Genomic DNA, 24,173 nt, shown 5'->3' on the forward strand with positions numbered 1-24,173 from the left:
ATCATGTTGTCGTCGTTTTAATTAGAAAACCCCAGTATTACTTTAAGAGGGGAAGGGGAAGCATTCCAATTGCCTCTGAGTTTTAAAGGGATGAATTTGAAAATAGAGCACATTTGGTTTTATCCTCAGCCATGAGTTTCCAGGAAGAGAAATGAAAAATAATATGAAAACTTGTCAAGTTTTATATCGATAAAATGAAACAAAGGAAAAACGGAATTGAACCATTGTACATAAAGGGCACTTTCTTAAAAGTTCCCAGTGTTTACCACATGAAATCATTCCATTTGGCGGCAAACTTGAAAACGGCCTCGCCTTCTAAAAATAACACACCCCTTTATCTTTACTTTAGTGGTAATGATAAAGAATCCCCCTGCCAATGCAGGAGACCTAGGTTCGATCCCTGGATTGGAAAGATCCCATGGAGCAGTGAATGGCAACCCACTCCAGTATTCTTGCCTGGAGAATCCCATGTACAGAGGAGCCTGATGGGCTACAATCCATGGGGTTGCAAAGAGTTGGACACGACTGAGCTACTGAGCTCCCACGCAGGCAAGTGCCACGCTGGGCTTGCAGGGCTGGGTAGCCATCCACTCAGGGCTCCATGGGACAAGGTGGGGACTCCAGAGGCTGAGTCTTAGCTGTGAGTCAGGAATTGATTCTGTGTTTGAATTTTATGCTGTCTCTCGAAGAATTTTATACCTGTCTCTCGAAGGCCGGGCAGACCTTCCCAGGCAAAGGAACCTCCCCAGGCATTCACAGTTCCCATACTTACCTGGGCATTTATAGATTTTCAACAGATTTCAACAGGAGAAATAACTGGCCTAGATCAGTGGTTCTCAACCTGGAGCAGGTTTGCCCCTCAGGGGACACGTAGCGGTGACTTTCATCTGGCCCTCACCAGGCGTTCCTGTAGCACCCTCTGCCTTGCTGAGCTTCCTGGGGTGCCTTGGCATATTTTATCTATTTCTGTCTTTGCATACAGTGTTCTCACCACTGTGGAGGTGCCCCCTGCACCAGCTCCTCTGTTTTCAGCCCGGCGAATTCTATTCTCCCTCAAGGTTTTGGGCAAATGTTGCCTCTCTTTGGAGTGTCTTCTCTGGGGCCTCCAGAGTTGATAGTTTCATACTTTATCCTCATGCATGCGTGCTCGGTCAGTTCAGTCGTGTCCGACTCTTTTTGACCCCATGGACTGTAGCCCGCCAAACTCCTCTGTCCATGGGATTCTCCAGGCAAGAATACTAGAGTGGGTTGCCATTCCCTCCTCCAGGGGATCTTCTCGACTACTTGTAATTGATCAATTGCTTTTCTCCTCTAGAATGTGAACCCTTTAAAATAAGGAGTGGTTTGTGATCTTTGTTGAAAAAAAAATTTAGAATAATTAGAATCCATGAAAAATGCCTCTATCTATGGTGGGTACTGAGTGGATGGAGTAATAAAGAGATGATGAGTTGATGGATGAAGGGATAGATAGAGGGATGGATAGATGGTCAGTCAAATTGATGAACATCAATATTTTTTGAGAGCAGACAGGATAGAAGTTTTATATAGTACCAGTTTCACAAAAACAGCATTCTAAAATTTTACTCAGTATGCTATTGCTATGACCACTGAGCTATGAACTTCAAGATGTGAAGCGAAAGGAAAATGTGATGCCCTTCATGGATTCTGACAGAGATGATGTGGTCCTTGCAGAAAAAAAAATGAGAAAGTAAAGAGATTCTATCGATGATTTAACCACTCAGTGTTTTGAAAAGCGAAAATCACAACATTCTTGTATCCTCTGCTTCTATAGGTCACTGGGAACAAAATGACATCTCTAAACTTGGCCACCATATTTGGACCCAACCTGCTGCACAAGCAGAAGTCGTCAGACAAAGAGTTCTCAGTCCAGAGTTCGGCCCGCGCTGAAGAGAGCACAGCCATCATTGCTGTGGTGCAGAAAATGATTGAAAATTATGAAGCCCTGTTCATGGTGAGTGTCCCGTGTTTGGCAGGACATCTCAGTAAGCTGCCTGTTGATTGCATCTTGGTGGCATAACGAAACAGGGACACCACCTTTTGGCTCATAGTACTGGTCATTGACTGAATTCCCTGGAAGCCAGGCAATTTCAGTAGGAATAGAAATGTACCTACCTATGACATCACTGTAAGTTTATGATTCCACGTTTAAACAAACATATCCAAATTATAAATTTCACTTCATTGTCTCCTAAACAATAGTCATGTTTTGGAGTCACTTGATTAATTGTATAGCAGTGTCCTTGCCCCCAAAATTGATAAAAAGACTTCTTTTTGGAATTATATGTAGCCCCCATGAATTCATGTATTTATAACTATCTTCAGCAATGGCCCCTCCTCCAAGGTCAATCGAAGATTCTGCTTCCTGCATGAAGCTCTACCTATCTTCCCTGTGTCTTTCTCACATCACTTTGCCATGTCACTTCTCTGTCCCTTGAACCCTATTACTGTTCCTATTGATGTTTATCTTAACATTGTGTTGAAGTCATGTATGGCTATTTCCCCTAGTAGATTATAAACGCATTTAAAACACAGGCTGTGCCCTTGTTATTGCCTCTCTGTATCCTCTGTACAATTTTGGAAGGCTCTCCATCTAGCAGGCACCAGTAAATATTTTTTTGATTTGTATTGAATTCCTGGTTCCTGTTTTCCTTCAGAAAAACTTCATTGCTTGCTTCCACTTCCCTTGGATCATTAGAACAAATGCCAACTCTCTTCTGTGTCTATTCACCACTCATAGCACATATCAAAATTTGTAGGAACCTTCTTGATGGTTCTTCATACATTTCTTTTTTAATTTGCAAACACTCACTATAGATCTTACCTATTCCACTAGAGCCTTTGGTGGCTTTCTTCAGCTGAGTGTGCTAATTCCCTCTTTTGAATTTCCCTAATATTTTGTCTATGTTTATCAAAGGCCTTGCATTAGATTTATTTCCATCCTTGTCTTATATCAGTTATTTTTGTAAATTTGAGAGCCAGTGGTTTAGAATATTTGCTCTCTCTGTTGCACCTTTGTGATCATGACCAAGTAATTCAGTATTCAATAAGCATCAATTTCAGTTTTGGGGAAATGGGGAAAAAATTAAAATATGACCTGTTTCCCAGGGCAGTTCCCAGAATCCTTTGATGTGTGAAAGCATTCTGCAAACTGTAAAATTCTATGCAAATGTTCATCAATAATTGTATGATTTGGGCAACCCAAATTGGCTCAGATCTCAGCACTTCAGCACAATAGACACAAATATCACAGAAATTTTAATCAGATGTTTAGTGGACAGCCTTCCTGCTGGTGACATAGGGACCCCAGCTCCTTGCATTTTGAGACTCTTCAATCCCCTAGGATTTCATGGGCCAGACCTAAAAGGGACATCCATCTTGCCCACTCCAATCCCATTGGCCAGAACTCAGCCACAAATTGTACTTCACTGCAAGGGAAGTGGAGAAATGAATCCCTTCTGGATGCCCAGGAGGAAGTGAAAATGGGTCTACTGCAGTAGCAATGTGTCTTGCTCCTCTTTGAGTCTCTGAGGCACTGCCTATGTGTTGCATGCAGTAGACTCTCAAAAAAAAACATGGAAAATTTCATGAACTCTATATAATAAATTTCAGGGCTTCCTTGGTAGCTCAGTAGCAAAGAATCTACTTACCAATGCAGGAGATGCGGGTTCAGTCCCAGGGTTGGGAAGATCCTCTGGAGGAGGAAATGACAACCAACTCCAGTATTCTTGCCTGAGAAATCTCATGGACAGATGGAGCCTGGTGGGCTACAGTCCATGGGGTCACAAAAGACTTAACAACGAAACAGCAACAACAATATAAATTTCACCCTTCAGCTAAAATCCTCGTAATTAATTACATATTTGGGTAAATCAGATGTTTGAATTTTTCAACATTTTCATCAAATTTTAAGTCACATATCATCTTTTTAAAAAATTATTTATTTATTTATTTATATTTTTTTAATTTTAAAATCTTTAATTCTTACATGTGTTCCCAAACATGAACCCCCCTCCCACCTCCCTCCCCATAACATCTCTGTGCCAAGTAGTCTTGGCATTGCTTCATGCTCTGTAGATTAAAAATAATAATAATAATACTGCTTGTCAATCTGAATTCCATTCTCTAAATTCTGTATTCTAAGCAAAGTTCTTTATGTGAAACCACAAACCATCAGACATTTCTTTGCGCCTCAGATACTAGCAAATTGCCTCATGGCCTCCTTCAAAGTCTAGTTGCTGCCATTTTAATTGTTCCATTCCTCTCCTTCCATTTCCTACTGCCTAGATTATTAACAGCACCAGAAGAATGTCGATACTCAAATCTTTCCCAGCGTTTTCCAGATCTCATCTCTGTCTGCCGTTCCCTGTAGAGACTGATGTCAGAATTCTCTTGGGTGGTAGCTCATATTTGCGCTCCCCAGTTGTGATCTATACTTCTCAACAAGGCCTTCCGTGGCCACCTTGTCTAACATACAGCCCACAACCATGCACGCACATCCTCACTTCCTATTCCCTCTCCCTGCCTTTTCCTCTTAGCACTCATCATTACTCATAAGGACTTTATTCATTTCTCTTGTTTGTGTTTCCCCACTAGAATATAAGCTTTCTGTCGGAGTGAATTTTTGTTCATTTCCATCTACTTTTTTTTACTGCATTACCCCTACACCTGGTACTTGGTGGAAACACAGGAAATATTGGTTGGATTAATGAATGACTCAGTGGTACCTCTGTGATGTATGATGATTTCCGTATTACTGATCCTTACTCCTTATGAAAAGGTATAGGCATGGAGGAATTAAGGCTACCTTTCACAGAGTCAGTTCACCATTCACGTAAGCATTCTTGATCTCCTTAGACAACCTTTGAGATTTATATATTGAGAAGAAGGACAATGAAGTAGGAGGACCTGACAAAGATCTCTAGCCTAGGTCAGCAAAAAGAAAACTGACTTTGCTATAGTCCTCTCATTACTATACATGGCTTCCCTGGTGGCTCAGATGGTAAAGGATCTGCCTGCAATGCAGGAGACCCATGATCAATCCCTGAGTCAGGAAGATCTCCTAGAGGAGGAAATGCAACTCACTCCAGTATTATTGCCTGGAGAATCCCATGGACAGAGGAGCCTGGTGGGCTACAGTCCATGGGGTCACAAAGAATCAGACATGACTAAGCGACTAACACTTATTATATGTTAGCTCTGAGACCTCATCTTCTTTGATTTCCATTTCTTTAATTAGCAAAGGACTAGGTTAGAATGAATAATAACCAAGATCCCTTCTAGTTCTAAAATCTGCACAGTTCTATGCCCTAGCTTCATCTCTTTTTATTAATTAATCTCCTCACTTGTAGATGCTTTTTGGAATATTTGGCATTCCAGAATCTAGTTTGTTATACTGACACTGGTGACTGGTTGGCAAAGCTGGTCTGTGTGAGTGGACAAAAATTCATTCCTGTATATAGCTCTTTCATTTTGTTTTGTTTTAAGAAGCTTTCAGAAGTAGCGCAGTAATTCCAAACAAGAAAGGATGAAGCTAGACAGAACCTAATGGTTAAAGGTGGTTAGCTGTTGTACTCTTTCACAGTTCTTGGAAATGTTTATGAGGTCAGAGTGGGAGGCATCACTTCCCATTGGCGTCAGAAAGGAAGACTTGTTAGAAAAGGTGGCTGTGAGTTTGTCCTTCAAGGCAAAATGCACTCTAGAGGCAGTGGTTCCATGGAACTGATGAAAGGGGTATAAAAACCCACAGAGGCCTGGCAGGGACCCAAAGCTTGTTCTGAGTGTTATAATGTCCTTCATTTCCACATGTTGACACTGCCTTTCCCAAGTGGCTAGTATCTGACTTAATGGAAAAGGGCCAAAAAGAACCTGACTTTGTCCCAGAATACAGAAGCGATACCCAGCTTTAGAGGCTGACCTGCAATTTGAGAGCGTGGCTAGGACAGTCTTTTTTTTTTTTTTTTTTTAAACTGGTTGTTTGCTTTTCAGACACTGGATTAGAAATCATCCAGCTGGAAAGAGGTCATGATAACACCCACCACGATGATCACTCTATCAAAAGACCAAAGCAGCAGATTAAAATCATAGTTCTCAAACTTGAACATGCAGCAGAGTCGTAAGAAAAATCTGTCAGACATTCAGATTCCTGGGCTGCACTCCAGAGATTCAAACTGAGTAGCAATGAGATGGGGCCCAGAATTGTGCACTAATGAATGCCTCCAGGGCTTTCTGCTAGTTTCCTAATCACACCTTGGGAAAACCACATCTTGGGAAACTCCCAAAATGGTGGGAGGACCATGAGCTTTGCAAACAGTTCCCAGAATTCAAATCTCTGCTGAGCCAGGTATTTGCTATGTAATCTTGGCCCTATTCTAAGTCTTCATTTTTCTGTTGGAAACAAACAAACAAGCAAAAAAGATGAAGCTTTACAGGATTATTTTGAGAATTAGAAATGATATCTTAAGGCTTCCCTAGTGGCTCAGACAGTAAAGAATCTGCCTGCAATGCAGGAGACCCGGGTTCAATCCCTGGATCATGAAGATCCCCTGGAGAAGGGCATGGCAACCCACTCCAGTATTCTTGCCGAGAAATCCCATGAACAGAGCAGCCTGGCGGGCTACAGTCCATGGGGTTGCAAAGAGTTGGACATGAATGAGCAACTAACACACACACACACACACACACACACACACACACACACAGGCACTTCAGAAATAGAGAGAAATCACTGCTATTAGTACATGAAATTGATCAGGTGCCTGCCCTATCAAAGTACCTCCAGATGTCACCTTGGCAGTGATGCCCATCTGCACCATGCCATGTGACACTGTGACCTGCTCCCACATATATATACTCCTAGCCCTTTATTCTTTTCTTCCTTTTAGCTCTAGCACTTAGCACCTTCAACTCACTGTGTATTATGCATGCTGAAACCTAATAGAATGCAAACTTTATGAAAGCAGGGATTTTTGCTTGTTTTATTCACTGATATCCACAGCACCTAGAAAATACTTGGCAGAAAATGGGAGCTCGGTAATTATTTGTTTAAAAAAATACTGTAATACTGTATTGCTAAGAAAAAATGTGTTTTGTTGTTTGTTTTTAATTCAGTACCCATACACCTTAGATTCCTCAACCTTTAAATCATAACCCTCCATCCCTGATATCAGTAACTATGTAAAAATTGAAAACACAAAATCATAACCTCTCTGGGAACACTGAAAATCAAAGCGAAGAATCATGCATATCTAGAAATGATCAGTGGTATCACTGCGAGGCAGAAAGCATTCACCTACTCCATCAGGGACCCGTTAATTATTCTGAAAGTTGTGGCTTCTGTAGCTGATGTTGGGAATGCCAGAGAAAATTCATCGTGGTGCTTGGAATTAATAAGAGCTTCAGAGCAGAGTGGAGAAAAGAGTCCGCTCCCTCTCAGGGCTGATACTACTAGGGCTTCTTTTTTGGAGAGAGGGAAAGAGGCAAAGGCACCACCCTTATGGGCTGATGGAAAGTGCCGAGCAGTGGAGACGTGGGAACGCCAGAGCGTTCCCACCCTTCTGATTGGTCAGCCTTAGCTGGGGATCAGCACAGCACACGTGGGAAATTTCGAATGAGAACTACTGGGAGCAAGGGTCAGAAGCTGTGATGAAGATTCCAAGCTTAGAAGCCAAGCCTTGCTCTGTGTTCTCTTCTTTCCCGGCACAAATTACATTTTCTTAAAATTTCTTTCGCATGCCAAGTCAAAAGGAGTCAAGCAGGAACCCAGATCGTCAAACGAGAGACCACCCCCTATCGACATAGCTAGATAATTATATGTGATTTCCATTTCCCTTTTTATATAACCACTGTTTTTCTTTTTTAAATAACCACTGTTCGTGTGCCAGGAGTTGGGCTAGTTATTATGTACATCATAATAATTTATTCTAAATTGCAGCACGATTTCATGAGAAGTCAGCCAAGAGTGTTTGCCCAAGTGATGCAACAACTATAAGTGAACTATTACTACAGTGTGATACTCCCCCCTACACAAAAGATGAGGTATTTAATATGATGTCTCATATATGGAGTCCATTTGGCCAGGAGTGGGTGGGGGAGAATATTTTAGCCAATTTGAAAACGGGCAGTAAAGGGGACCTTCAACAGCATTGGTCCTTCTGAACTGATCATAACACTGACCCACTCGATGTCCAGGCCAGCAGATGGCTACAAGAGCCAGTGTGTGTTCCTGCTGGAGCCAGCTCACTTTGTCCCTATCTGCAATGACAGAATGCATGCACTGTTGCCACAGGGGGAGAGGAGCCGAAGTTTATTACACCTGATCCTTTTCCACTTCCCGTAACCTGTTGCCATGGAGCAAAGACTGTTCCTTGCTCTTCATCTTCCACGAGTCATCCCCATCACAGCTCCATGACTGTATTTGTTCATGAATGCTTCCTAATTGGCAAAAACACTGCTTGGGATGGGTTGGCACGTGAGAAAAATTTTTTGAATTTCTTAATGCATTCTGACCCTTCACATGCGCTGAGACCTCTTTACATAATATTAAGCCATCCTCCAAACCAGAGCTGCACAAAGGTCCAAGGCTGGGCCTGCCCATGTTTGAGCTTTTGCTCCCATAAATAGCCAAAGTGATTTCTTTGAGTGTGTTTGTTAGCTGGAAAGAAATATCATCATGACTTTCAGTGACATTGACTTCTGCTGGGGAGTGTTAGGGAGTTTTCAATGCAAAGCATCCTTCTTGGTTCAGTGCCAAGTGGTGGATTGGTGCGAAACACCTGGTGGCAAGATAGAACGGTAGGATTGGGTCCTGGGAACTGCTCTTTCAGATGCCCTTAATGGTTTGTTATGGTGACTTAGTAAATGGAGAAAACTCAAAGCATCTTTCCCTCTCTGTGGTTTATGGAATAAAATACATCATAGCAGTTATACCCGAGGCAATCATTCAAGGTTTCATTTTTAATTTGATAGGGTGGATTTTAATTGTGACAGTTTTATTCCTTCATATGTGCAGTGTTTACATTTTTTCTTTCAAGCAGGAGAGTCCAAAGTTCTTTTGATTTTTGAAATAGCATTATCCTTTGAAGGAACCTATGAAAATCTAAGGAGTTGAGTCTCCAAATAAACACAACCGTATATGGTACCCTTAGAAAATATCTAAAGTTGCTAAATACTTGAGTAAAACCCAATGGAGATTTTGCTTTGAAACAATAAATTGTAAAGGAAGAAGCCCTTTGGGATGGGTTTGGTTCCTTCACATAAACGTTCAGAATTGATTGATTTAAAAAAATTAATATGCTTTTCACGATCCTACTCCTTAGTTTCCGTTTCATTAGATGCAAAGTCCCAGAAGAAAAAAAATTTGATTGAGTCATACATTTCATTTTTAGAGTTTTTGTATTGATGGCAACAGTAGTTTAAGAACTTATTAGAAAAATTCTAGTGATCCTCAGTTGGGAAAAGAAATTTGTTTTCCAACTCTAAAAATGAGTAACAAGGAAATTTTCCTATAGCTTGAGATTGGTACCCTTTCCAAGAAGAGAGAAACAACTAGACCAGTGTACACCATGAAGACCAATAATCCTGGGTTATTTTTATCAGCATTTGTAGCAATTCCAACAACATTCATTCAGTATCCATTGCAGAGGAAGCACCAGCCTAGCTTGCGTTCTGAAAGAGCATAAAGTTGAGTGTGTGAGCGAATGAGTGAGTGGGTGAATGGTCCTGGATATGCTGGTAGGAGTTCCAGCTGCAACCGCAGTCAGCTATAGGTGGTGGCAAACGTCAGGATTTATTGGGCTGGCCAGAAAATTTGTTCAAAGATGTTATGGAAAAACCCAAATGAACTTTTTGGCCAATTCAATATTATCTCACACAATAAGAAACCTGGGGGCACAATTTTAGCAGCTCAGTTGCACTTATCCTCTCTCTGGTCCACCATCTTTAGTTGAAGAGACCACAATCGTTTTCAGCATCTCTTGCAGCCAGTATCATATCCAGTCACAAAGAGAGATGTTTTCTCTCCTGCATCTCTTGTCAATATGAAGGAGAGCCTTTTCTAGAAGCTTCTACAAGACCCCTCCCCTTGGGGTCCCTTGGCCAGGATTGGCCCATATGATCTTGACATAGCTGTGAAGGAGGCCAGTTGACAGAGACCTGCAACCTCTCGAAGTTCCAGGCAGTCAAATCAGATAACCCCTGTTTTCTGACAGTGTGACCAGCCCAAAGACCTGAGGTCTGTCAGAAGAGAAAAAGCTAAAAGGTAGAAGCTACACATAGTCTAGCTTCAAGAGGTTATACAGTGTAGCTCTAGAAATTCAAGGGGCAGTCAAGAATGAAGACATGTTGAGAGGAAATCCCAGAACTTCATTACCCACCAGAAGTGTTAGGCAGAAGAGAAGAGGCATGTTTCTTTGCAAGCACCCAGGATAAGAGGTGGAAATTGATGGCTGTTAGGCAAGAAAAAAAAAATCTCAGAACAAATATTCACATCTCCAAGTAATCTGCTTTTAGTTTTTTCTTTTAAGTGTTTGACTTATTTTGTCTATTTCCAATACAGTTTTTATGCTAAAGTTCTTTGCAACTCTTCAGATACTTTCAAATTTGTTAGCCCTTTGATCCACATAGCCTCCCCGTAAAGGAGAAGGGGACAGATTTCCAGATTGAGGAACAGACTCCTAAAGAAGAAGGTTGATGTTTCCTAAGTTTATGTTAACTATAAGCAGCAGAGCCAAAACTGGAGCTCAGGAGCTATTGATTCTTGGTCAGATATTCTTTCAACAGCATCCTAATTACTGAAAAGGAATGTGTGTGTGGACGGTCTGCCTGGATATTTCTTCCTCCTCGCTGTGAGCTGCTATTTCCTGTCAGTTCATTCTCTTCACTTTGGTTTCTCTATTAAGTATCTAAATTAATAGAAAATGAATACTCATCCTATTGAACTGAGCCAGTAATTTGAAATTTTTATTAAATAGTAGGAAATGAAATGTGCAAATGTGGACACAGATAAGAGGAATTATTGGGAAAACAGCACTGGATGCTGTTGTATGAATATTGAAAGTCAGTTCCAGGCATCATTTCAAATTCTCTACTTTCATTTTCCCACTGGCTCCAATTTTCTGAACTATTCCTTTATTTTTTAAACAAATGTGGTTTTATCATGTGAATTCTGAAAGCTGCTTTAAATCATTTTGTGACAAGATGGGCTATGAATAAATGAATTAAAATAATGCATTCTGTATTATACACTGTAGTCAGTCTTGTGTAATACATAGGAAAATAGTACCTACCCTTCCTGCAATACACAGATCCATACATATTTAAGCTATATTTTTTTCAGTCATTTGTAAATAGTGTCTCCAAGGCAAAAAAAGTACCAAAAGTCTTTTAGAAAGGAACTGTAGATAGGGTTATAGCACTGACCCTTTGGTTACCAAGTAAAGGTCACATATGCTACAGAAAATAAATGTCAATAATTGTAATTTGTTAGAAATGAAGCCTAGTTGAATGAGTAAAACTCTGAATTGCAGAATGGTTTTTGAAATTTATGCAAAGTTATTTTCAAATAATGATCCTTCCTGTAAGCTATTTAATAATGAATCTGAATTGATCAGAGAACTGATATTGTGATGTTTGCACCACTCCAAAGGCCATCCACTCCAGTTGTTTATTCTTAGTAAGAATGGATTTGGCGCTTGGAGCAAAACTTTTTTATTACATGTCTAAGCATAGGAAATTTTAAATTAAACCAACTGGACAAAAATACACGTAGTTTTCCTAATTTGCTCGTGAAATTTTCTTTAAAAAAAAATTATTGCATACATTGTTGGCCTATATGATTTTTTGCTTCGCAGTTCATTGTTTTTTAAAAATGAGTCCCCTCTCTTCTCATTTTCACCCTTTGAATTTTACTTTTGGAAAAACTGATGGAATCATGTATATCTGTTGGGTCATATTGTTTGTAAACATTGTCAGTCTTTTAATTGATTTAATGTATTCAATAAAGTAAGAGAACAGATATTCCCATTCTGGACCTAAAAGTCCTGCTCCTCTCCTCTCCTTCCATTCTCATTCCTAGGCCATTGCACTTCGTCATCGAGCTTTAAGTACACTCTATATGTGTGTCCCCCAAATTTCTATGTTCAACCCAGGACTCTTCCTGAACCCCAGACCCTTATTCCTGATCACTTACTAGAGCTTTCCTTCATTTGATTGTATCACAGGCCTCTCACTCTTACACCAAAGTGAAGTGAAAGTGCTAGTCACTCAGTTGTGTCCAACTCTTCGCAACCCCATGAACTATAGCCCACCAGGCTCCTCTGTCCATGGGGTGCTCCAGGCAAGAATACTGGAGTGGGTAGCCTATCCCTTCTCCAGGGATAAGCCCGACCCAGGGAGCCAACCTGGGTCTCCTCCGTTGCAGTCAGCTTCTTTATTGTTTGAGCCACTAGGGAATCCACAGTCCTAGGCTCTACCCCCAGCCTCCTCCTCGTCCTGTAGCTTCTCTGTATCAGTAAACAGCAAGCCCGTCCTTCCTGGGAACGTTAACGTCAGCCTCTCTTCTTCATCCCCTGCTCCCTCTCCTCTTCCTTCTCTCTCTCCACCCAATCGATTAGCTGCTGCTATGGTCTCTACTTTCACTGTCTCCAGGATCCAAATATTTCTTGTCCACTCACCACGCTGGCTCGGCCCTCCCTTATCTCTCTTCCGGATGTATCGACAACAGTTCCCCCATCTGTGCTTCCAGCTTCACCCTTTGCTTCTTTGCAATCTCCTAGCAACTCGGTAGCCAGAGTGATGACAAGTCGTGTTCGTCTCCTGCTCAGAACTTCCAGAGGCTCCCTGCCTACTTCGACTGAGAGCCGAAATCATTATCATGGAGTAAGACTCCACAACATCTGGCCTTGGTTACCTGAGCTACTTCCTACCACTCGCCTTCTTCCTTTCACTCTGATCCAACTTCCCTGGCCTCCTCGCTGCTCCTGACTCAACATCTTGCTGTTTCTTTCTCCCTTCTCCTTGGAATGATTTTCTCCAATTCCTTCCTCCTTTCCATTCTCTGCTAAAATGTCAGTTTCTCTGACAATCCCATTTAAATGGCACGCCCCCACCCAGGATTCTTTGTTCCCTGTCTTGGCTTTATCTTTCTCCAAGTGATCCTTGCTATGTTTTCTGTTTATTTCTTTAGTGCCAGTCTTCCCATATTCACTGTCAGCTTCAAGGAGACATGAATTCTTGTCTGTTTGGTTTGTCGCTGAATCCCAGAATCCAGTGCCTGGCACTCGGGAAGCATTCACCAAATATTTATGTAATGAATTAAAAGGATGAGGTGGGAAAAGGTCAGAGTGAGATGCACAATGGTACTGAAGTAGAATGTGTGTGGGTATGACTGCTGGGGGCGGAGATGGGAAACAGATTTTGAGGCAAGCAAGTGAGGAGATGGCTTTGATTAAAAAGGGTTTTGGTCAAGTGTCTTGATCAGAGCATTGTGACAAATTTCTTCTTCAGAGAAGAAATTTGACATACGTGTTAAGGGAAACAGAGAGTACACAAGTTAGAAACTGAAGCTCCAGTATTCTGGCCACCTGATTCGAAGAGCCGACTCATTGGAAAAGACTCTTATGCTGGGCAAGATTGAAGACAGGAAGAGAAGGGAGCAACTGGGGATGAATTAGTTGGATGGCACCACTGACTCGATGGACATGAGTTTGAGCAAGCTCTGGGAGACAGTGAAGGACAGGGAAGCCTGGCATGCTGCAGTGCATGGGGTCACAGAGTCAGGCATGACTGAGGGACTGAACAACAACAGGTTAGCAAGCTGTTGTATCAAAGGCTCATCTAAGATGGATCTTTGTTTTCGATTAAAAGCTCAAACCAGCTTAAGGAATTTTGGGGCTCACACAGCTGAACGATCCAAGAGCAAATGTGGCTTAGTCATGGCTTTACCTGGGACTCAAATGATGTCAAGAGACCCCTTTTTCTTTCTCTCCATTTCTTGGAATTGTTTCTTCAGTTGTCAGCACTATCTTCAGGCCCTGTATCCTGTCTCTTCAAAGTCCCCGGGAAGTTCTCACAGCTTTTCACTGCTTCTAACGAAGTCGCATGCTCATCACTCAAGCACCCATGCTTCAGTCTGGGGATGAAAGAATCATTGATTTAGGTGAAGGTACACCTCACCCTCAAGGTGAAAGTTGGGGAGCAGTTAGTTTTCCAGAGGGAACTTGCAATGTGACTGTCAGGGAAATGAAAGCTGGTAATGGCTAACAGATGAGAACTCCAAAGGGATAATGAGGGCTCAAACTTGGATCATTGCAGCTGGAATGGAAAAGAGAGGGAAGAAGTAACAGGCATCTTGGAGATGAAATCAAGTGGGTTTCCTGGCTCTGAACGTGGAGGGGAAAGGACACAGAGAAGCTTGAGTCCAACCCAGCTTTTTAGCCTGTGTGACTAGGGTTTGGCAATGTCATTAATGAAGATTCAGAATGAAGTAGGAAGAACGAATTTATGAGAGGAGGAAAGCATTTTGAGAAAGCATTGCATTTTTGAGAAAGCATTTTGAGAAAGCATTGCTTTCTCATCCCTGTTCTTCTTAATAAAATTGTTTCCAGAGTTCAAGATGAATTGAGTTCTGCAAGAGGCAGGAGGCAAATTCTTCCACCAACCACTTACTCTCAGAAGACTTGTCCCCACAGTTTTTAAGAGTCTTGTCTCCAAGCCCACATGTGAGAGAATCAGAATGAAAATGTATTTTCCCTCAGTAGTTGAAATTTCCTTTGGTTGAGCATCTACAGAGTAGTAAACCATTGGAGCCAGGTTCAATCTTGTTTTCTAGAAAAGTCCTACATGAGTGCTTTAGGATTGGAAGGCCATTCTCTCATGCCCTGAGGATTAAGCCTAGAGAAACCCATGATGCTCATCTATAACATTCTAGGGCATGCCTCATCCCATTGTGAAGCAAAAGCTCTTGATTGTTGATAGACCAGGATGCAAGAAACAAGTGAAGGCAGGCACCGAATGGCCAAGTGACGTCTGCAAATGTAGTAGTGGCATTTTTTGAGTGTCTGCTATCTGCCAGGTGCTGTTCTAAGTTCTCAACAGGTAATGCGTCCTTTACATCACCACGTCAATCAGCCTTTTTGGTGAGTCCTCTTACTGTTTCTAGTTTCCAGATGAGAACACTGAGACCTAGAAAGGTTAGATCCATTGCCCAAAGCCCCACAGCCATATACTGGAACTCAGACACAAGCAGCCTCTGGCTGCAGGATCTGGCCCAATAAACTAATCATATGTTCCAGAACCGCCCAAGATAGTCCTCATTTCTGCCTCTTGTCTTGGCATAGTTATACATATGAACTCTAGAAAGTGTCCCCATTTGGACAAGAAGTTATGAACACCATTCCTCTTAACCACGATATTTTGCTTATTCAAAGTCAAGAAAATCGAGTCCAAGCAACAGAGGGTTCCAAGTGGTTAGGCTCTATCTCCAGTCACGAGTGGAGTGACAGTTCACCCCACTTGAATTGAATTGAGTAGTGAATATGAAAGTGAAGTGAAAGTATTATTTGCTTAGTCATGTCCAACTGTTTGTGATCCCCTGGACTGTACCTCTATCCATGGAATTCTCCAGGCGAGATTATTGGAGTGGGTTGCCATTCCCTTCTCCATTGGATCTTCCCAACCCTGGGATTTAACCCAGGTCTCCTGCATTGCAGGCACATTCTTTACTGTCTGAGCGACCAGGGAAGCCCAGTGAGTATGACTCTCTGGTAATCATTCAGTTTGTTCTAAGAATGAAACTGGCTGCATAGGTTGGTGTAGATTTAGTTTTAACCAACAAATCCCTCTGTTCTCTTATAACTTTTGTTGTCTGTGCGACCCCATAGACTGTAGATAACTTTTGAGGCATCCGTTTAGACGCTATTGTCAGCCTGCCAGTGCCCACAGTTCGCCTCTTGCTGGAGCGGTTTTATTTATGCCTCGACACTTGGTCCGTGCAGGTTCCCCCGGATCTGCAGAATGAAGTGCTAATCAGCCTGTTAGAGACTGATCCGGATGTGGTGGACTATCTACTCAGAAGGAAGGCCTCCCAGTCTTCGTGAGTATGCTCGTTTTCCCATCTTCTCAAATCATCTTGGGGATGTCTATTTCCATTTCCAAAGAATTAGAAAAGTTTACATAACTCCACACAGGGTGACTTGAGTGGAATTTTGGTGACTTCCTGGCAAATCTGATCTGTCCCCCTAAAAAGAAAATCCTTGTCTTACCAATTGACTTGTCAAATTAGAAACTGCCTTTGGGGATTTTTCTGTTTCATTTTTTTGTCTTTTTCGAGCCCCTTGAGACTGTGTTTACCAGAAAAAAAAAAAAAGCCACTAAATCACACTGGCAGGAAGCACAGGAACTGACAGTGATATGCATCAGTGATTCCATTTCTACAGTCCTTAAAACTGTGCTTAGCAGCCCCCAAGGATGCGCCTGGATGCATCTTACCTGTATAACTTACCAGTGGGACAGGTGCATCACCAAACCACAGGACAGGCCTCAGCCAAGGCCTAGGTGGCCATTTGAAATGAGACATGTTCACCCTCTCGACTTGCCCACTCTTTATAGCTAGCATCCTTTTGACAGAAATGCACACTGGTCTCCACAGGCCTGCATGTTTGCAATGAAGAAAATACCAGCCTCCCTGTAGGCTATGGTTTGCCACCATTTTTTCCCCCAAAGGAGAAGCACGGAATTTTTCCCGCTGGTTAGATTTTATGATTTCTCTTCACCATTTGCTATAGAGGCAGAGTGTATGGAGGGTGCCGAACATTTAACAAAGCCAGTTAAGGGGACAATATTGCATCATGAACCAGGAGCGATGTTGCCATCAAGGCACCAAGCCCGAAATTTGTGACAGGAAAAGTTGTGATCCTTCGTGAAAGTATCATTTATGGTGTGCTTTTTAATCTACTGAATTTCAACAATTCTAAGACACATTTTCCCCCAGGTTTTATAATCTCTGAAATTAAGATTAATCTTTTTTATTAATTTTTTATTGAAGTATAGTTGCTTTACAATGTTGTGTTAGTTTCAGGTGTACAGCAAAGTGAATCAGTTACACATATACACATATCCCCTCTTTTACAGACTCTTTTCCCATAGAGGTCATTACAGAATATTGAGCAGAGTTCCCTGTGCTATTCAGCAGGTTCTCATTTGTTATCTATTTTAGACATAGCAGTGTGTATATGTCAATTCCAATCTCCCAATCCATCCCACCCTTCCCCTCCTTGGTATCCATAAGTTTGAGATTAATTTTATAATCAGTGACGTGTCTTCATAGCCTTTTCTCTCTTAGTCATACATAAATACTGTAATGGTCTGTCTTATCCAGTGGTATCTTGGAAAGATGGACATGCATTAAATTTTTCTTTTATACTGCTGTTGAATTTGATGTACTAATTTTCATTTAAAACTATTTCAAATATTTAAAAATTATGTTCTTTACAGAAACTTGGTGGAAAGAAATTGCACATTGTTCAGGCCTCCTTCTTTCCTGGGTCATTACGTTCATAACCCTGCTCAGTTCAGTTTCACTCTATGTCCTGTAGAGCAGGGAAGAATTTTTAAGTGGATCATCCTTTCAAGAGCACTTTTTAAAATCCATTTCTGTGCCGATCATTATCAAGATAATTTCTGCTTCAAGTAAGACATTCTGCCTAGATTCAAGCCCTAAGAGCCAGGAGAGAATAAAAATTAATTCAAATTATATACATGGGCTAGCATTTCATGGTCTTGCTTTTCATATCAGAGAATTAGGCTTTCTTAAATTTTCCCGAGATACCCAGCTATCATCAAGGTGTAGATTCTAATTTAAACTAACACAGGGCTTTTCTTCGCAGTAGATCTTGTACCACCAGAATTTAAAGGAACTTACTTATTTCCTTCCCCTGGGCAAGAGACCAGACACTGTGGCCTTCTCTTTGTGAATCCCCCGTTAAGCTGCCTTAAACCACTTCTCTGTGGGAAAGCTAGAAAACACACACCTAAAAAAAACACTGATTTTGACTTGCCGAATTTCTTGCTTTTACATGGCATTTAAAAGTATATGAATATTATATGTTGCAGAATAGGTGATAGAAGTTATTTCTCTGTGGTTTTCAGGTACACTCTTTGCATATAAACACCAATAAATGGGCCTTTCTTTCTCTAATCTTAGGAAGAGGAGGAATCATATTAAGCCCATCCCAAGCTGTAGAGTGGTTTAGCCTCTTCTGTTGCCTGTCCCCATAGGAACAAGAATTGCAAGGCCTAGGCAAGCTGACCCTATTCCAAGATGTTAGGTGAGTGACGGGGCTTCAAGGAAAGGACCGTGAGGTCACAGGAGCATGGAAAATGTCTTTGGGAGAAGACTGGCTAAGTAAGGAGGAGTATTCAGTTTTTCCCTCTGGACACAGGTCAAACAGCAGCTCAGAAGGGTGATAATGCTGCCGGGAAATGAAAATACATACATTAGCAAATAAATATGGATTTTTAATGGCCGTTTGAGGCTTGAAAGTCCTGACCCTCGCGCTGTAGATGGTCTCTGCAGGCTTTACAGCGTGCTTCTCCACTTTACTGTGCGTCTGGATCGCCAGGAGTTCTTGTTAAAAAACTCTCTGAATCAGTATATCTGGGGAGGGAGCCTTGAAACTGCATTTTTAACAGACCCTCAGATGGTACTGTGATAGGGTCCACACTTTGAGGAGCAAAAGCTTAAAATCTCAAGGCAATTTTTTTTCAATTTTTTTTGAAGTATAGTTGATTTACAACGTTGTGTTAATTTCTGCCATACCACAAAGTGATTCTGTTGTGCACATATGTACGTATATATGTATATACATACATATACATTCATTTTTTTAGATTCTTTTCCAACATGGTTTATCACAAGATACTGAGTATAGTTCCCTGTGCTCTACAGTAGGACCTTCTTGTTTATCCATCCTATTTATAAAAACTCACATCTTTAAGAGCTTGCAGGTTTGTTGAAGTAGGCCTCCAAGGGACAAATGGTATGTGCTGGGTCCCTGGTGCTCAGCCTCGTCTCCCCATTCAAATCACCTCGGGAGCCTGAAGAATACCTCCACCTGGGTGCCCCCCCGCCCAGAGATTTGGATTTACTTATTCTGGGGTGCAGTCTGGACACCGGGATTTTCAAAGCTCCCATGTGATTCTCTCCCAAGTGGCCAGGCTAAGAACTGCCAGCTGAGAGCTGCCCCAGTAGACACTACATATTTCCTGTCATCCAGAGAGTTGAGGTTAGGTGATTTGTTACATTCCAAAGGGGGCTCTGTGCTGACAGAGAAGGCAACCAGTGCTCCAGACCATAAATCCACATGAACTTTGGAGAAGAGAAAGAAATGTTTCCTGTTGTCTCATGGATAGCTTCTGAGAAGAGCAAGGATTTGAAGGGAACTTTGTAGGGCTGGAGAGGTTGTCAATAGGCCTGGATGTTTGGGGAGCTTGAGCCAGGGCCTGGTCATAAAAGTAAATATGTCAGCTGGCTGGGGACATAGTAAAAAAAGCTAGCCAGCACAGATGGCAGAAGCCCTTAAATGGCAAGCTTAGTGGTGATGCCTAAACCAAGAAGGAGTGGTGAAGAGTTAGAGTGATGAGAGATCGTGGTCATGATAGATTACAGTGCTGACAAATTGCAGTACCCCAATGCTGGCAACACTGGCATGCCAATTACCCATCAATAGCACATGCTTGTATGATACATAACGCTGGTCATGAGGTTTGAATTCAGAGCCAGATTGCCTGAGTCCAGATCCCATTTCTACTTCTAGTTAGCTGTGCTGTCTTGGGTAAATCAATTTCTCTCTCTGTCTCAGTTTCCTGATCTGTAAACTAGAGATAAAAAGTTATACTGGGATGAGGACTTCCCTGGCAGTCCAGTGATTAAGACTCAGCACTTACAATACGGGGCGGGCGGGGGGCGGGGGGAGGGGTGCAGGTTCGATCCCTGGTCAGGGAACGAAGATCTCACATGCCATGCGGCCGAAAAAATAAAAAGAGGAAAAAGTACTAACTTTATAGTTATTTGGCTATTAGAACAGTATCTGGCTTTAAATAAATGCTTAGTATTCGTTAATGATCATTATCACATTGCTTGGCATTTCATCATTCTGTTCATGTATAACTACTTACCAAAGTAGGATTTGGTAAGTAGGTGTAAGTAGTCTTAAGTGGGGTGTCACTAGATTCTGCCTTGCTGTCCATGAGACAGCAACTTATGAAGGCAACGTGGCGCGAGAGAACCCATCCGTGTTAAGTTGTGGCACTCTGGGAAAAGGCAAAGCCCACCTGATCTAACTGGCATCGGGATGGTGGCATGGTTCTGGAATAGAAAGAGGGGTGAGAACAAAAGGCACAGAAGTTGGGAAGGTGGCCTGATCGCATCAGGCCAGGTAGAGTTTGAAAGGGACAGGAAGTGGTTCCGTTTGCAGGTCATGAGCTGGAGGACCTGGATAAGCTGTGGCGCAATGGAAATGGACAGAACTCTTGTTCTGAAGATTTTATTTAGTGAAAACTCAGCTACAAGGGCTATAAAAGGCAAGAATGGAAAGGATTTTCAGGAAGACCACAGAATGGAAAGCAACAGTAGCTTCTAAAATGAACTCCGTAAGTGCAGTGATATGCACGAGCTCCCTCGTTATTCTCTTCCGACTCTTTGATTTATTTCCTGAAGCTTCTGTTCTGTGCCATCAATTCACATACCTAAATAAGGTTTTAGGTTCCTGTGCCCCACGTGGAAACTGCATAAGATTTTATTTGGAGTGGACAAGTAAATTTTCAAAAGAGTGTCAAACCAAGAACAAGAACATACTCATCATAATTTCTGTTTTGAAAGATGAAACATTTAGTAATATTTGGGAATTTCATGTTTCCATTTGAGTTGTTTCCTCTTCTGTCTGTGGCAACTGAACTGGGGGAGTGAAAGGAGGATTCATTATTTTTTCTTGTGCTTGTCTACTTACAGTTTTGGCTTCAACCAAAATGGAATGCCAAGAGGAGATTAGAAGAGATTTTTATTACTAAAAAGGCAAGACTTCTAGTTTTTTAGTTGCTTGTCTGGTATATTTATTGGAATTATAGGCTCTTTTTTTTTTTCAAAGATACTTGGAATAGATTCCCCCCCACCTCCTTGATTTAGGGATGTAAGGAAATAGGGGATGAGAACTGAATCAAAGAAGACAAGGTGTGATCAACACAGGCATTTGCAACAGAACAGAGCAGGGCTGGGACTAGGGTGAGGAAAGTGAGGTGCAAGTTTTAAGGATGTGCTAAAACAGTCATCAAAATGAACAACAATTAAATGTAGCAATTTTTAAAAACAAATGTTGTCGCCAAAGATCTACAATGAACAGAATAGCAACACAACTTTTGGGAGACCTGGGCAAGTTCTAATGTCTGTCTCCTGGTGGGAGTGTGGATCCATGTCAGCTTCTCTTTGGAGCGGGCTGCCTTTGTCCCTAGGATTCTGCATAAGGGATGTTTTGCAGAAGTGAACATGATGAATGTGAAAATCTTCCATAAATCCAGAGTGACTGTGGCAGTGGATTCCTTTCCCATTACAATGAACAGTGTCGATGATGGTTATGTGCTTTGAGTTCCAACAGACGGAGGTTTATCAGTTCACGGCTAAGCCAAGCATGAAACCAAAGCAAGTTTGAAATCCCCAAGGATGTTTCTCACTGAGGTCGCTCAGCCAGGGGCCGGGCCGGCCACTTTCCGGTGATTGAACCGGAGTTTTCCGTCTATCCACAGAACGAGTTCTGTGCCTCCAGCTGCAGTGCAGGCCTGCCCACAGTACCCTGCCAGCGTGTTTACACCCTGACCTGGAAGGACCAGCTAAGGGTGAGAAAGCAATTCGCTCTCCGTGTCCATCTCATGCTTGTTTGGTTGGCCGAGACTGGCCATGCGTGCTGTGGATGGTCCCGAGGCTTTCAGGGCTCATGGGAAAGCTCTCCAGTTATGGAGGCAAACCCAGTCAACTGGCAGTGTATCCACTCAGCATTCCCCACCTCAACCCATGAAATTCCAACACCTACAGAGACAGGACACCATGAGCCTCTCAACGATTTCTCACTGCTTAGAGTAAATATTTTCTGTAAATAAACACATGAATATTTTAGCCCTTTACTTGGAGCGCTGAACTTAAAATTGTCTTCCGAGAGGTGAATCAGCTTAGGAGGCAAATCTTAGAGAAGATATCAGTGACAACTTGTCTTGTTTTTTTTTCAAAGATACTTACAGGGAAGGTCCTGGATTTGTTTCCAGTTGATTTAATGATAAAGCAATGGAGTGACACTAAAATTTTTGAAAACTCTGAACTGCCAATATTATAGTGAGACTTCTGAGGAGTAAATATAATTGTTTCATTTCATTAATTGGTGGGCTCTCGTGTGAAAAGACAAGTCTTCCCAGGTGGCCCAGTGGTAAAGAATCCGCTGGCCAGTGCAGGAGACACAGGTTTGATCCATGGACTGGACAGATCCCCGGGAAGAGGAAGTGGCAACCTACTCCAGTATTCTTGCCTGAAGAATTCCACGGACAGAGGAGCCTGGCGGGCTAGAGACCATGGGTCTCAGAGAGTCGGACACGACCGAGCGCACATGCATACATGTAGAAAAATAACCCTTGGGTGTGGGTTCCTGGGCAAATTTGGCCACCACCTTACTGACCTCTGCTGAGAAATCAAAATGATAAATAGGAAATACTTTGAACATATAAAAGAGCCACCAACTGTAAGCATAAAACAAGGCATTTTACTATTGATTTTGAATTATTTTAACCTATACAGTGCAGGGAATTCTCCAGGCCAGACTACTGCAGTGGGTAGCCTTTCCCTTCTCCAGGGTAACTTCCCAACCCAGGGATCAAACCCAGGCCTGCCGCGTTGCAGGCAGATCCTTTATCAGCTGAGCCACGAGAGAAGCCCAAGAATACTGGAGTAGGTAGCCTATCCATTCTCCAGAGGATCTTCCCGACCCAGGAATCGAACCGGGGTCTCCTGCCTTGCAGGCGGATTCTTTACCAGCTAAGCTATCAGGGAAGCCCATGATTTTAAACAGTATTTATCAATTACATTTTCAGAGTCTCGACCCCATGCAATGTCACCATCCCCTCATTTATTTCAGTTCTCTCTCAACGTGTGATCAGAGTTGTTAACAGTAACTTCATCCAGTTGCTGCCACACAATGAATTCTATATACATGTCAACTTATGTGCTTCTCCCAGGCCAAGGGGTTGCTTCACATAAGAGGCTAACCCAAGCTGTTTGCCATGTGCACTCAACCTGCATCAGCTTCCGTGGCTAAGTACACTGGCTGGGGAAAGAGGGATTCCCCACCTGCCCATGTTCTGGGGATGACCCCAGCCCCACTGAGGAGGTCCATGGGCTGTGTCTGCTGCTTTCGCCTCCACCCCCAGGGATTAGCTCTGACCTCGTTCTCTGGTTTCTCCCTGATGGGGGCTACAGGTGTGGTGACCTTGGTGGCTTGACTTGGAGAATGACACCAAAGAGTAGAGAAAGGCAGCTTGGCCCCTCCTGCCCGCCTCCCCTTATCATGTTCTGATCCATAACCAGATGGCATTCAGCGATCTGGCTCCTGCAGGCTGGAGCTGGCTGTGATGGGCATGCTCTCTCCTCTAATCCGCTGTAGCCCTGCCAGCTTGAAGTCAGAACCAGCCCACTGCCCCCACTGCCAGCCGGGGCTGAGGCTGTGGCCAGTACCTGTGATCTCTCTGCTGACTTGCCTCTGAGGAGATCCATAGCCCACAGTCACATCTATAGGGTGAGGGAGGGCAGGTAGGCTTGGTATCTCAGGTCTGGTATCTGACTTCCCCCAAGTATCAGAATTACCTGGAGGGCTTTTAAAGCCCTGCCCCGAGAGGTTCCCTTTCAGTCTTCAGAAGCAGCACCCATTTGGCTTAATGATCTGCTGTCACCATCTTGAAATTCTAGTCATTATTCTCACTGTGGGGCCCCACGGGTTCATTTGGCCCTGAGCCCTGCTTGTGATCGCCAGTCCCATCAGGAGATCCAAAGGGCAGCCTGCGAATTCGCATTTCCAACCAGCGATGCATTTCCCAGATGATGGGGACGCTGCCATGCCAGAAGTACTGTC

The 24,173-nt window shown here is 42.6% G+C and overlaps 1 protein-coding gene across 1 annotated transcript in view; it reads left to right on the top strand.

Moving 5' to 3' along the window:
- ARHGAP6 (Rho GTPase activating protein 6) overlaps positions 1–24,173 on the top strand; it is a 536,545-nt gene that overhangs the window by 503,981 nt on the left and 8,391 nt on the right. Inside the window, exons 9-10 of the mRNA XM_068962864.1 lie at positions 1,793–1,972; positions 16,011–16,108. Coding sequence (XP_068818965.1) covers positions 1,793–1,972; positions 16,011–16,108 — 278 coding nt within the window. The remainder of the gene's footprint in view (positions 1–1,792; positions 1,973–16,010; positions 16,109–24,173) is intronic.

This window comes from Capricornis sumatraensis, chromosome X (assembly GCF_032405125.1).
Source record: "Capricornis sumatraensis isolate serow.1 chromosome X, serow.2, whole genome shotgun sequence".
Lineage (NCBI taxonomy): Eukaryota > Metazoa > Chordata > Mammalia > Artiodactyla > Bovidae > Capricornis > Capricornis sumatraensis.